The 14,726-nt window shown below is 41.0% G+C and overlaps 1 protein-coding gene across 1 annotated transcript in view; it reads right to left on the bottom strand.

Moving 5' to 3' along the window:
• Positions 1–12,994, bottom strand: part of SCAMP1 (secretory carrier membrane protein 1) — a 117,397-nt gene extending 104,403 nt beyond the window's left edge. The window contains exon 1 of the mRNA XM_061189379.1: positions 12,778–12,994. Coding sequence (XP_061045362.1) covers positions 12,778–12,834 — 57 coding nt within the window. The 5' untranslated portion in view covers positions 12,835–12,994. The remainder of the gene's footprint in view (positions 1–12,777) is intronic.
• Positions 12,995–14,726: the final 1,732 nt, after the last annotated feature.

Here is a 14,726-nt window from a genome sequence, read left to right as displayed (position 1 = left end):
CAATTGACAAATGCACAAATAAAATGTAGTATATCCATGCAATGGAATTATAATTTGACAATAAAAAGAAATGAAGTCCTGATACATGCTGTAATATGGATGAACCTTAAACACATGATGCTATATGAAAGCTACCAGTCATAAAGACTACATACTGTATGATTCCATTTGTATGAAATGTCCAGAAAGAATATTAGTGGCTGCCTAGTGCTGGAGAAGTTGGGAGGGAAATGGGGAATGGCTGCTAAAGGGTATGGGGTTTCTTTTTGGGGTGATGAAAATGTTCAAAAATTGATAGTAGTAATGACTGCACAACTGTGAAAATACTAAAAATCACTAAATTGTACCCATTAAATTGGTGAACTGTATGGTATATAAATTATATCTCAAAGTTGTGTTTTAAAAAGATAATCAGATGTAACATTTCTTGGAAGAAATGTTGCCAACCAGCTATAAATCCATATGTCTTCAAAATCTAAGTACCAAATCACTCACTGCCCTCATTAAATAGAGAAACGCTCATTAGGAAAGTAAAAAGGGATGGGGTAGGGGGATTGGCAAGCGGAGACTACACTGGCACCAGAGTTCGAATACTTACAAACTGGATACTTTATTTTAGCATTCTATTATATGGAATCATGAAAATTTCTTCTGAAATTTGAGAAATTGGGTAGCTAAGAGAGCTAGGTGCCCCAATACTAATGCACAGACATAAAAAGAAAAAGGTTGATCACAAAGAACAGGAAAATATTGGTCATATGTCTGTTCAACTGACTGCCAAGCTCAAATGACCACTAATGAATGAGCCACTGAACTGATATCCTAAGGATGGGAGGACATCCTTTATTTCCAATAAACTCTCAAGAGATTTTTGCAACAAAAAGTTTGTTTTATCATACATAGTGGTTCTCCACCAAGATTAATGAGTTTTCTGTCATTCATATTAAATACTGAAATAGCAAAACAATTACCGCTAAATGTGGCAAGCAAAGACCTGTGAAAAAATTTTAGAAGTCTCAGTATTTTGGTCATATTAAAGGCAGTCAACTTTTTTTTTTAACATCTTTATTGGAGTATATTTGCTTTACAATGGTGTGTTAGTTTCTGCTGCATAACAAAGTGAATCAGCTATACATATACATATGTCCCCATATCTCCTCCCTCTTGCGTCTCCCTCCCACCCTCCCTATCCCACCCCTCTAGGTGGACACAAAGCACCGAGCTCATCTCCCTGTGCTATGCAGCTGCTTCCCACTATCTATTTTACATTTGGTAGTGTATATATGTCCATGCCACTCTCTCACTTCGTCCCAGCTTACCCTTCCCCTTCCCCGTTTCCTCAAGTCCATTCTCATTCTCTACATCTGCATCTTTATTCCTGTCCTGCCCCTAGCTTCTTCAGAACTTTTTTTTTTTTTTTAGATTCCATATATATGCATTAACATACAGTATTTGTTTTTCTCTGACTTACTTCACTCTGTATGACAGACTCTAGGTCCATCTACCTCACTACAAATAACTCAATTTCGTTTCTTTTTATGGCTGAGTAATATTCCATTGTATATATGTGCCACATCTTCTTTATCCATTCATCTGTCAATGGACACTTAGGTTGCTTCCATGTCCTGGCTACTGTAAACAGAGCTGCAGTGAATACTGTGGTACATGACTCTTTTTGAATTATGGTTTTCTCAGGGTATATGCCCAGTAGTGAGATTGCTGGGTCATATGGTAGTTCTATTTTTAGTTTTTTAAGGAACCTCCATACTGTTCTCCATAGTGGCTGTATCAATTTACATTCCCACCAGCAGTGCAAGAGGGTTCCCTTTTCTCCACACCCTCTCCAGCATTTGTTTGTAGATTTTTTGATGATAGCCATTCTGATGGGTGTAAGGTGATACCTCATTGTAGTTTTGATTTGCATTTCTCTAATTATTAGTGATGTTGAGCATCCTTTCATGTGTTTGTTGCCAATACAATACATTTTGGAGAAATGTCTATTTAGGTCTTCTGCCCATTTTTGGACTGGGTTGTTTGTTTTTTTGATATCGAGCTGCATGAGCCGCGGCAGTCAACTTTTAAATGTAGTGTGCACGGGCTTTCTCTAGTTGCAGAGAGTGGGGGCTACTCTTCATCACGGTGCACAGGCTTCTCATTGCAGTGGCTTCTCTTGTTGCGTGAGCTCTAGGCGCGGGCTTCAGTGGTTGTGGCTCGTGGGCTCCGGAGCACAGGCTCAGTAGTTGTGGCGCACGGGCTTAGTTGCTCCACGGCATGTGGGATCTTCCCGGACCAAGGCTCGAACCCATGTCCCCTGCACTGACAGGCAGATTCTTAACCACTGCGCCACCAGGGAAGCCCCCAGAACATTTTCTTATGAAATGAATTCTGGCTAAATGACCTACTCTTGTTAACTTAGTGGTTAAGCTCTTCAGACCAGTACTTAAAATCATACCACCAAATCCAAATCTACAACAATATATCCACAGGGAGAAAATGTTCAGAGTTCCAACTGTGACACCAGGGATTCATCTCCTGCTAGCTTCCCATGATGTCAAAAAGTAATCATAATCACAACTTTAAAAAATATTAGACTCAAATATAATAAAAAGAACACTAGATATCCTTTTCAAAAATCATCAACATTAAACAACCAAGTGTACAACTTTCCAACATTTAAACAAAGTTTACATCACAAGGTGATTTGTCATAAAAATAAAATGAGCTCTCATTATTATTACCCTCAGTTCAAGTTGTGATATATAATAGCTTCTAAAATCCCCACACTTTGTAAGACAACCAGTAATTTCTATGTTTTGTTTTTGTTGCTATTTCTGTTAATACCAAAAGTTTAAAAGTTAATAAAAATTAGAGTCTGCCTTAGGAAACATAGGCAAGTTAGGGATAAAATAAACGAGAAGAATAAATAATCACATGTTGCAACCAAAGATAATCTTGCACCATAATTTATTTCCTTTATCTGTTATTTTAAGAGCTTCCCATCTTTGTCTTAATTCAAAAGCTAAACTTCTGGAACTATAAGAAATGTAAAAAAATAAATACTGAAGGCAGAAAAATTAAGCAATTTGCCTAAGGTCACCTAGCTAGGAGGCGGACAAGTAAATCTAGGCTGCCTGGTTCCAAAGCCACCCTTTTACCAACTCCCCGGGGCCACCTCTGTAAACTTCATTAACTTCTTCCTCTAAGCCCCCAGCACCAGGCTAAGAACACAGAAATGTTTGTCTGCAATATATATAGCTCATAGAATATTTTCTTATGGACTCAACTGTAAATGGTGGTTAAGTTCCCCTGAGATTCAAATATAAACATTTCCATAAAATTTTTTTTAATCAAGTAGGAAAAGCATACTTCTTTGAAGCTTAGGGAATACATTAATTTACATTTTTATAATATGCCACTTACTTGTAAGCAATTCACTAAAATTTATGACTATTTGAGATGCCAAAAATTAGGTATGCTAGGCCATAAATAAAACCACAAGACTGGCTAAATCAACCCAAAAGAAGCATCAACAGCTTTGGGAAAATTGCTAAATGGTAGTAAAATTACACTAGTACACCAGCCCCTGCCGTGACTGGCCCATATTCTTGATGCTTTTTTCCTAACACCGACCACCTTCCACATATATTCCACATCACTATATGAGAATTCTAACCACCATTGGAGGGTTCCCACAGATAAAATGACTGCCAGTAGCATATATACAACTCTGCCTTTGCTTATTTCTCTTGAACAAAGTGGAAACATCCAGTATTTGTTGTGTACATATTGTTTTTTCTATGATATGCATTGTTTTGGCTGTGTTTGATAAGAAAAAATCTTTAATAGCTACATATACTAAATCACTTGCATTCACATGTCTGATTTATTTTTCTTCTATTAACAATCAATTTAGAATTATAATGCATACCTATCACAAATCCTTTCTTCCTAGTTTGATCTCACCAATACTCAAAATGCACTACACTTTATAATATACACTTATTCCTTGCTTTATTCTTTTAAGAGGTTCCAACAGTTCTGCTGATATGCAAAAAAAAATTCAGTAATTCATCTGTACTCTGTAAAATAAATGGAAGTGTTTCTTTTAAAGAAAAGGAAAAGTATCAAGTTGGTAATATTGATGTATTTAGAATTACATTCTAAAAACAAGTATAAAACCCACTATTAACACTTTTTTTTTTTTAAGTTTTGAAACAAGCAGAGATTAGAAGGAGTTGCAACACTAGCTCTGGCAATTTGGGAAGCTGGGAAAGCTAATAAATATACTCAAGGGACTTCAGCAGGTATTTGGGAGCCATTCTGCATGAAATACGAAGGGCTTTTTAAACTAAAATATTTCATTTCTTTTGCAAGAACACAGATTAAGAATAGAGATTTTTCAACGAGGGTGCCAAGATCATTCAAAGGAGAAAGAACAGTCTGTTCAACAAATGGTGTTGGAACAACCGGATATCCACATTCAAAAGAATGAAGTTCGACCTTACTTCACACCCTATACAAAAATTAACTCAAAATGAATCATAAAGCTAAACGTAAGAGCTAAAACTATAAAGCTCTTGGAAGAAAACACAGGGATAAATGTTCATTACCTCAGGTTTGGCAAAGGATTCTTAGATACAATATCAAAACAAAAGCCACTAAATATAGATAATTTGAACTTAATCAGAATTTAGAACTTTTGTGCTTCAAAGGACATTAACAAGAAAGTTAAAAGGTAATCGACAAAATGGGAGCAAATATTTGTAAATCGTATATCTGGATAAAGGACTTATATCCAAAATATATTAAAAAAATCACTTACAACTCAATAATAAAAAGACAAATAACCCAATTTTAAAATGGGCAAAGGATCTGAATAGACATTTCTCCAAAGATGATATACAAATGGCCAATAAGCACATAAAATATGTTCAACATCATACAGTCATCAGGGGAATGCAAATCAAAACCAAAATTAGATACTTCACACTCACTAGGATGGCTAGAATTATTAACAGGTAACAACAAATGTTGACTAGGATGTAGAGAAAGCGGAACCCTCATACACTGCTGGCGGGAATATAAAATGGTGCAGCCACTTTGGAAAACTGTCTGGCAGTTCCTCAAATGATTCAACATTGTTACCAGAAGACCCAGAGATTCTACTCCTAGGTATATACCCAACAGAAATTAAAACAAGTGTTCAAACAAAAACTTGTATACAGATGTTTATAGCACCATTATTCATAATAGTCAAAAGGTGGAAACAACCCAAATGTCCATCAACTGATGAACTGGCATTACTAACTCTTATAAGTACCCCATGCCAAACGCCAGGGAGAAGGAGATTATTGAGATTGCTATCTGCATACACACTTAAAAGGATTTCTTGTGGCATTTCTTGCACAGGGAAGAAACTTGGTACAAAGTCAAATCCAACCAACCTCCACATCGTTTTTTATGCCCATACCTATTAAAAGTTCGGAAATTTCCTTCTTGTGATTTAAAAACATCCCATAGCGTTTGGACTTTCATTACCACCAAAAACTAAGTACAACTTTAATTATATCATGTAGACCTCTTCTATCATTTTTATCTGTATTCGGTCTAAATACAGGTTTTTTTCTTTTTTCATAAATTTATTTATTTATTTTTGGCTGCGTTGGGTCTTCGTTGCTGCGCGCAGGCCTTCTCTAGTTGCAGTGAGCAGGGGCTACTCTTCGTTGCGGTGCGCAGGCTTCTCGCGGTGGCTTGTCTTTGATGTGGAGCATGGGCTCTAGGCGCACAGACTTCAGTAGTTGTGGCACGTGGGCTCAGTAGTTGTGGCTCACGGGCTCTAGAGCACAGGCTCAGTAGTTGTGGCGCCCGGACTTAGCTGCACTGTGGCATGTGGGATCTTCCCGGACCAGGGCTCAAACTCGTGTCCCCTGCATTGGCAGGTGGATTCTTAACCACTGCACCCCCAGGGAAGTCCCTAAATACAGGTTTGATTCTTTTTTTTTTTTTTTTTGGCTGCATTGGGTCTTCATTGCTGTGTGCAGCTTTCTCTAGTTGTGGCGAGCGGGAGCTACTCTGCTGCACAGGCTTCTCAGTGCGGTGGCTTCTCTTGTTGTGGAGCACGGGCTCTAGGTGCGTGGGCTTCAGTAGTTGTGGCTCGTGGGCTCTAGAGCGCAGGATCAGTAGTTGTGGTGCATGGACATAGTTGCTCCACGGCATGTGGGATCTTCGCCGACCACAGATCGAACCCGTATCCCCCGCACTGGCAGGCAGATTCTTAACCACTGAGCCACCAGGGAAGTCCCTACAGGTTTGATTCTATCACTATTTGGGCAAGAAGATATTACTTTGCATTTACCTTTAGGCAATTCTGGTTGAAAGAAACAGACTCTGCACACAGAAAGAAGGATGCCAGGTTTCACAGAGGCTGGAATTCTTCAAAACATGGCAATATCTCTTGTAGTTCAAGAGCAGCTCAAATAAGGGACTGGAATTCTATAAAATGACCTCAGAAGCCCTGGTCAGACGATTCCTACTCCAGTGCTTCATGATTTGCATGATAGATAATTTGGCTCTTTCCTCATGTCTTTCCGTGGTTATTCCCACTACAACTACCTGACTTTTTCTCTGTGCTCTCAGTTCACGTTCCTGAGAAAGATAGCTCAGTTAACTATCACTGTTCTTGTTGGGGCAAAGTTTTTGGACCAAGCGATCTTATCTGCTCCTGATCAGCTCAAAGACTGGCTTCTGCTTGATAAGATCAGTCAGCTAAGTCCAGCATGGCAAGCATCACACGGTAAAGGACATGATCGCCTATGTGTAAGTAATCACTTCAGGCTGCTCCCTCAATAGATGCTGGGGCTCAGAGCATAGCATCCTAGAACATAAACCCTCTTCTCTGAGATGATCAGACTCAATTCCAATATCCAGTAGATTAAAACATGAGAGAATTTATGCATTCACAAAATGGTCCATAAGGGTACAAAAATGTAACAATTAGAGAGTTTTAAAGTAGAAAAAAAACTTGAGACACAAATCTCTGCCTTAGCATCTGTGACAGGTCATTGAAATTCTGTTTGAATTCCTTCAAGTGCTGGGGAACTCCATACCAAAAGAGCATTGTCAGGCTATTCTAATAGATTTTTTAAAATCTTTATGTTAGGACAAAATCTATTTTCACATAAACTCTGCCAATTGGCCTTTTTTTCCTGAAGCAAGAACAAATTTATTTATTCAACCAACTAAGAACCCTTCAAGCATCTGTATATCTCAAACTTCCCTTTAGCCTTCTGCAGACTAAACCCATTGAGTAAACTTAATTTTCCTAGGACTTGATTCCAGACCCATGGTCATTCTGTCTTCTTCTTGGGAACAACCTATCTTGTTCAAACCAGTCTTTAAATACGCACTTGGAACTGAAGACAATATTCACTTGATGGACAAGAACAGAATACTGTAGATTCATTTTTAAGAACTGGTCACTAACTTCATTAATCCAATATATATTTTCAGGAACTACATAACACTGTGATTCATATTAAGAAAATATCCAGTAAGTTTCCTGGATCTGCATTCGACACTAGTAAATATTAACTGCACTCCAAAAAACCTTTGGTGTTGGGGGGGGGGGGATCAGCAAAAGAACAGTTTATATTCAAAATTTTCACACTCACCATCATTTCTGTTACAATTATTGTTAAAGCCAAGGACCAAAATAAAACAAGCTCAAACACTAGTTTTGTTTGTCATTTAGCATTTGTGAGAGGTACCCCGCCCACACTAGCAGCCTCCCATTGTACCTGCCTGGGAGCTTACACTGCCGTAGGAGATACTCAATCTAGACAAAAGGTTTTCACATATCTTAAGAGCATTGATCCACAGCACCCTGACACTATACCCTAAATAAAGAAGACTGTCTCAAAAAGAATTACAGATGTGTTTTAAGCGATAGTTTGAACCCAGATAAGATTAACAAATTGTTAAGAGAGTTGTATCAGCCTGGACTAAAAGAAACAGACATTTCAAATTGAAAAGAGGTTTCTGGACTCCCAATTTTCAATGGGAAGAAAGCAGACTGAAAATACTACTCAGTTACAAACTGGGGTAATTTACAGAAAAGAAGGACTTCTCAGAGGGTAGAGCCAAAAGCAGAAGAAAATAAGATTAGAAAAAGACTTCCAAGGCAGTAGAACTGGGCCCTAATCAAAGAACTCTCATTGCCCCCAAAGCAGGGGACCCTGACTAATGAGCCTGGCTGGATTTCAGACCTGCTATTTGTACCAGCGACTGCTACGTGCCTCCCACTCCTCCTCCATTTGATGGGAGTTCTACTGAGGTTATCCTGTACCTGTCTCACCATTTTACACTGGGTTTATCTTTTCAGTTCCTAGGTCTATATCAAGAGGGACAGAGTTCCTTTCATCAAGATGTGAAGTCTAATCCTCCCACTCCTTTTCTGAATCTGGGCTGGTTTTGTGGCTTGTTTCGACAAAAAGAATGTAGCAGAAGTGAACTGACTCAAGAAGCCTTGTGGCTTTCACTCTTGTCCTCTTGGAACACTGCCGCTACCACGTAAAAAGCCCAGGCTATTCCTAGGAAAGGCCACATGAAAGAGCACCAATCGCTGCCCCCACTGACAGCCCCAGGTATGCCAGGTACTTGAGCGAGGACATCTTAAACCATCCCACCCTAGTCAAGCTGCCAGATGACTGAAGCCACATGAGTGACTCTAGACAATAACATTTAAAAACAAACTGTCCAGCTAAATGTAGCTCAAATAACAAAATACTGACCAAATAATTTTTGTTTCAAGCCACTACATTTTGGGATTACAGTCAATCGTCCCTTGCTATAAGCAGGGTATTGGTTCCAGGAGCCCCCTTGGATACCAAAATCCTCAGATGCTTAAGTGCCTTATATAAATTGGCGTAATGCAGTCGGTCTCCGTATCTGCGGATTTTGCATGTATTTGTTACACAGCAATAGATAACTCAGAGGTAAATTAAATAATGATGCATCTTAATTTGATGAAATATAATCAGCAGCTCAATGGACTCCTTTTTAAAATATCGACCTGAGGAAAAGAGAGTGGGAACTCATGCAGTTCACATGAACATAAAATATCATAGACCATAAATTACTACCGCTATGTTCCAGATTAATGCTGAAAGATAAAGAAAAAATCCTTTCCTGTTGCTATCCAATCTCCAGTCTTAAAATTTTAAATGGCTAAGGGAAGAGTGGCATCCACTTTATTGTAAATGAAAACAAAATGGGTAACACCCTTGAATTATGGGTCTCTTTTTTTTTTGGCTGTGTTGGGTCTTCGTTGCTGCGCGCGGGCTTTCTCTAGTTGCAGCGAGTGGGGGCCACTCTTCATTGCGGTGCACGGGCTTCTCATTGCGGTGGCTTCTCTTGTTGCACAGCACAGACTATAGGCCTGCGGGCTTCAGTAGTTGTGGCTTGCGGGCTCTAGAGCACAGGCTCAGTAGTTGTGTGCACAGGCTTAGTTGCTCCGCGGCATGTGGGATCTTCCCAGACCAGGACTCGAACCCGTGTCCCCTGCATTGGCAGGTGGATTCTTAACCACTGCACCACCAGGGAAGCCCATGGGTCTCTTTTTAAGACAAAGTTTTCAATTTTCAACTTCAACTAAACTCTTAGGATACCACTGATATTACTGCAACTAAAAAGATAAATAAGAACACTGAATTGTACGCCATTTTAAATAGATTATTTCAATAGAGTAGAAATAACTTTTGAGGCCAAAATAAAATGGACAGTTGCTCAATTTTAATATAGAGTTCTTTTATTAGGGAGGAAGCATGTGAAGTGACAAAGCACTAGGATTCAGACAACTTGGGTCCACTCTTAGTAGGGTGACCTAGGGCAAACCACTTAATTGTTTTTACCCTTGATTCCTCAACTATGACCCGCCAAACAGCTACTATTATCACTCTAGAAGATTCAAAGGTAACATGAACTTCACCAAATTAATAAGCTAAGAACAATATCATTAACTATAATTAAATACAGTTCCTTGAATTCCTATTAATACTACCTATTATTATCTAATTAAAGGCACCATGCACTGAGCACTGATAACACACTAAATGTATGTTCACCTAATCCTATTAACAATCCTATGGAGAAGGTACTATTGATATTATTCTATTCTACATAATAGTAAACTAAAGGTATAGAGGGGCTAAGTAACTTTCCAAGGTTTCACAGCTGGTCAGTGACAAAGCCAAGATTAAATGCAGTTTTGGGTTTTTTGTTTGTTTGTTTGTTTTTTAACTCTTGAGCCAAAACTTTTAAATACTACATGAGAGCCTCAAGTCCAAGCTCCAAACACAAAACAAGAATTTTGGTGAAAGAAATACAAACAGAGAGAATATATAGTGCCATCAGCAATTGACTAGGAATCAGGTGATCTAAATTCCAATGCCAATTCTGCACTACCTATGCTTCGATGTAAGACAATGGGCAAGTTAGCAAGTTAGCAATGGAAATCAAATAGTTTTTAATCAAGAAGAAATTAGGATGGTTGCCAAATGTGAAATATATATTTTGAAAATATGAACTTTACTTTTGAATACTGAAATATTTCAAATATTGAAAATAAGAACAGATTTGAAAAGAAAGATGACGATAAGGTAACACAAAGATGCACCTGGGAACTTTTTATATTTAAGTAGAGAGGACCAGAAATGCTATTTCAAAAATCACATTTACATAGAAGGAAACCAACAGTAGAAAGAAGAAAGACTATGCTATAAATGTAAAGCTTTACTTTGCGAGGAGGAAGGGCAGCTGAATTTAAGTAGAAAAATAAAAGGTCAGATACACAATGCTCTGACAGTCACCGAAAATAGGGAAAGATCATAAACAGAAATGTGTACAACGAAGTCTTCTTTAGGCCTAAATTATCCATCCTTTGAGGCATTTTATGAACCTAAATAATCACTGTCCTCTGAATGCACCCACTTATAAAGAACAAAAAAGTTTATAATTTTATGCCACAATGAATGAATATTTAAAGCTACTTTTGGGTTTAGAATTATTACAGCAACCTTACGTACAGCAGAAGAGGAAAGTGTCATGGCAACATTACATGTCACAAAAAAGCGGTCTGGGCTAAGAAGCCGACAATGTCTTGCCCTAACAAGAGAACTAGCTATGTAAATTAAGCCAGGAAATGGAATGACAGAACAGAAAATAGCCAAACTGTCAGATGCTGAATAAACAGCATCAATGAATTATTTGAATTAGGAAGAGCTAACAGGTTCTTAATGTTATACCTCAAAATATTCTAAAATAAAACCCATTTGGCAAGTTATGAGATGTCTCTTTAGAATGTTTACGATTTAAGAATAATCCGATTTTCCACAACATGGGATGATGGAATACTAAATATTAAACTTCTGAGGGGGAAAAAATTCTACTCAAAGTATAACCATATCATCTTTAAAACCTGAAAGTTTCAGGCCAGGTGTAGAGAATTTTCTTAAGTGATATTAGAGGCAAAGCAATAGTTGACTGAGTCTATTCTACATTTCTACAGTGAGTCAAGCTGTCAATAATAATCAGAATCATTTAGTTAAGATAATCCTCCATGAAATTAACAGACGAACAATCAGAAGAGGGATGTTTTTCCTTTTCTAGAATTCTTAATAAGAGATAAAACCAGGAGTAAAAAGAAGAGATGTAAACTCAACAAGCCAGAAGTGACCCTTGTATGACCACAAATTAAAGTTACTATTGTACATAACCGGGGAAATTAACCAACTTCGAGCACTAGAAACAAATTACACGTGCTAAACAACAGCACTCATTAAGAAACCTGGAGTGGTACTTTTTAAGATATTTATATAGACGTTGCATTAATTTAGGCGCAGATAATGACCACCTTAGCCGTCTTCCATTGCCGGTTTCTATGCCAAGCCCTCTCGAAGCTGGGATCCAAAAGGTAGACTCCAAGAAAGAAAGAAGCTCATGTGGGAAATGGTATCCTCATACAGCCCAGAGAACAGCTGACGCACAAGGAGCTTGGAAAATATCCCGTCGTTTACCTTACTAAGAGCGGTTAGGAAGGAAGACGATCGTCCACGTGCACTATTGTTTCCAGGTGTGTTTATTTATATTTAACTTATGCTTTGATATCAGTACCCTCAACCTCAGGCAAATGGCGGGGAGGAGGGATGGCAGCGCCGCTGGTGGCACCTGGGCGCAACACAAGTTTAAAAAATAAAAACAAAAACCTTTTATTTTTAATTGCAGCGTACTCGGTGCCCTCACCTCTCCTCCACATCTCTGCCATCACCCACGCAGCTCCTCTCAGCGCCGCCTCGGGTCCCCATGACAACCCCTCCCGAGGGTGAGCCCCCCTCCGCCGCGTCCCGGCCCCCGCCCCTGCCCGGCCAGCCACACTTACCTGACAGGTGACAACTCCACCTGCTCTAAGCTCTCACTCTCCCCGCTCCCGAGAGGCGGGCCGGGAACCCCGAAGCCCTGGGACCCTCACTCCCGGGCCAGGGCACGACCCTCTCCAGTCGGGGACGCGGGGAGGGCCGGCCGTATGGGGAGCTTGGTAGGTTCCACTCCGACCCCAAAACGAGTGACGCGTGGGCCCGAGCGCGACCCCCCAGAGGGGTGCGGCGGCCCCGAGCCCCTGTCTAAGGGGCTGAAGGGGGCCGAGTGGCGGGCGCGAAGGAACTTGTCGGTTTAAACAAACAACGACGCGTCACGGTGGCGGGAAATGCTGGGGACGACGCTCACCTTGAAAGGGTTGTTGAGATCCGGGTCTGCAAACGGGTTACTATCAAAATCCGACATCTCGCGCTCGGCGTCACCCACCCGACCCAGGCGCAGAGAGAGAGAGAGAGAGGAGGCGAGGCCGCCGCCCCCCTGCGCGCTCACGTCGCCGCAGCCGCCGCCGCCGAGCAGATCCGGTTGCAGCTCGCGAGGCCACCCAGCCGGCCGTGCCACTGAGCATGCCCGGTGCGACGGGCTACCGGACGCCAGCGCCGCTCCTAGTTCGCCATCCCGTTCCTCCGGGCCGTACTCCAGCACTCCGGGCTTTAAGTACGACCGAGTAGGAACTAGGGGCGGAGGAAGCTGGGAACGGTGGGAGGAGCGCGGCGGTGTTCTGTGCTAAGCGCATTTTAAAGAGCGGATCGTCTGGCTGGACTTGGTTGTGTTAGCGATTTAAAATCGGCGCCGTGTGGCGGAGCATGACTTAGGGGAGAGGTGGCACTTTGTGGGCAAGAAAGACGTACACTGAGACCACTTCCCCAGGTTGGGAAGGCAGCTTGGGACGCAGGCTGCACACCTGGGGAAGGAGTGGCAGCTTAACAGGGCTCAGAGGCGCGGAGACCTAGAGAAGCTCCGCACCTGTATCCACAGATAACGCCCGTTGGGGCCTTGTCCTCACTAATGAATTTCGCACACCCCTGATTCCACCTGGGAATCCCTGCCTCCCGTCTTCCGGTTTTTTCCGACTCTAGGTTGCTGCTAAATCACGGAGACCAGCCTTGGTGCTACCGATTCGGACTGGCTCCGCAGACGTTTGGGAAAGAGAGATTCAGTACCAGGGTCCGGCCCTTGGTACCATTCTCCAGAATCTGCAAAATGTCTACTTCTCCAGAAATGATCGCCGGGTGGCACAGGTCCAAAGATCAAGGCCCTTAAGTTAGTGTTAGTGGATGACAAAAAGATGCCGTTTTTGTTTTCTTTCAAGCATTCAGGCGCAAAATACACACTTCTGATTTTTTCCTATCCACTACCCAACACCAGAGATTACCAAAAAATGAGTATGTGTGTGGAATTTATTTCTACCATTCGTTGCCCCCCCCTTGAACTTAATGAGGGGGCATCTCTTTCCCCCCACTACCCCCCCCCCCGCCACCTTCCTTTTGCTCTAACAGCAAAACACTTAGCAGATAAAGCTATAAAAAGCCAGAATTATTTTCACTTGATAGGTACCTAAGAATTGGAAGGAACTGGAGTTAGTCTTCTTGGTCTTCTTGCACTATTCAAAATCATCTGGGAAATAGTTTCTCCCCACTGTGAAAACACTAGCTAGTGACGATAGACAAAAAAGCACATTTGCTGTAATCTCTCTTTGGTGGGATCCAGGTTGGGATATATGACAAAGAAGCTGCTTCTAGGCAGCCGACTAGGACTATCAACTAGTAAGTGACAACAGACTGGAATGATCGTGGCTGAGCTGCAAGATTGTGGACATGAAAAAGAGCAAACCATCTATTGTGCTTGCCCTCCTATCCTCAGCAGCTGCCAGGAGTCTAGTTTATAGCGAGTGCTCAAAAGATGCGTGGGGTTCAAATCCCAATTTTGATGCTACCCACGTCACCTCTCTGAGTTTGTAAAGGGTTATTTAAGAATTAAATGAAATAAGATAGAGAAAAGTGTCCTGCATGTATATAGTGCCCAACAAATACTGTTGAATGTTTGAAAATGCCAAGGGAGCCCAGTCCATTGTTCTTCTGTGTTTTTCCTCATGGCTCCTGAGCTTGACCTTGCCCAGCTGATCGACTTCTCCCACCACTTTGGCCCTCACTCCCTCCACCTGTCCTCCAAATGACTCAAATAATCAGCAGCTATTTATTATGCATCTACTATGTTCCAAGACAATGAAGATCAGCTGAGCCTGCATTGCAGGATGGAAATTTCCAACCATGCTGTGTTTACAGCTAATGATATTAGCA

This window comes from Eubalaena glacialis, chromosome 4 (genome assembly GCF_028564815.1).
Source record: "Eubalaena glacialis isolate mEubGla1 chromosome 4, mEubGla1.1.hap2.+ XY, whole genome shotgun sequence".
In the NCBI taxonomy this organism is placed as follows: Eukaryota; Metazoa; Chordata; class Mammalia; order Artiodactyla; family Balaenidae; genus Eubalaena; species Eubalaena glacialis.
This window is presented reverse-complemented; position numbering and strand designations above follow the sequence as displayed.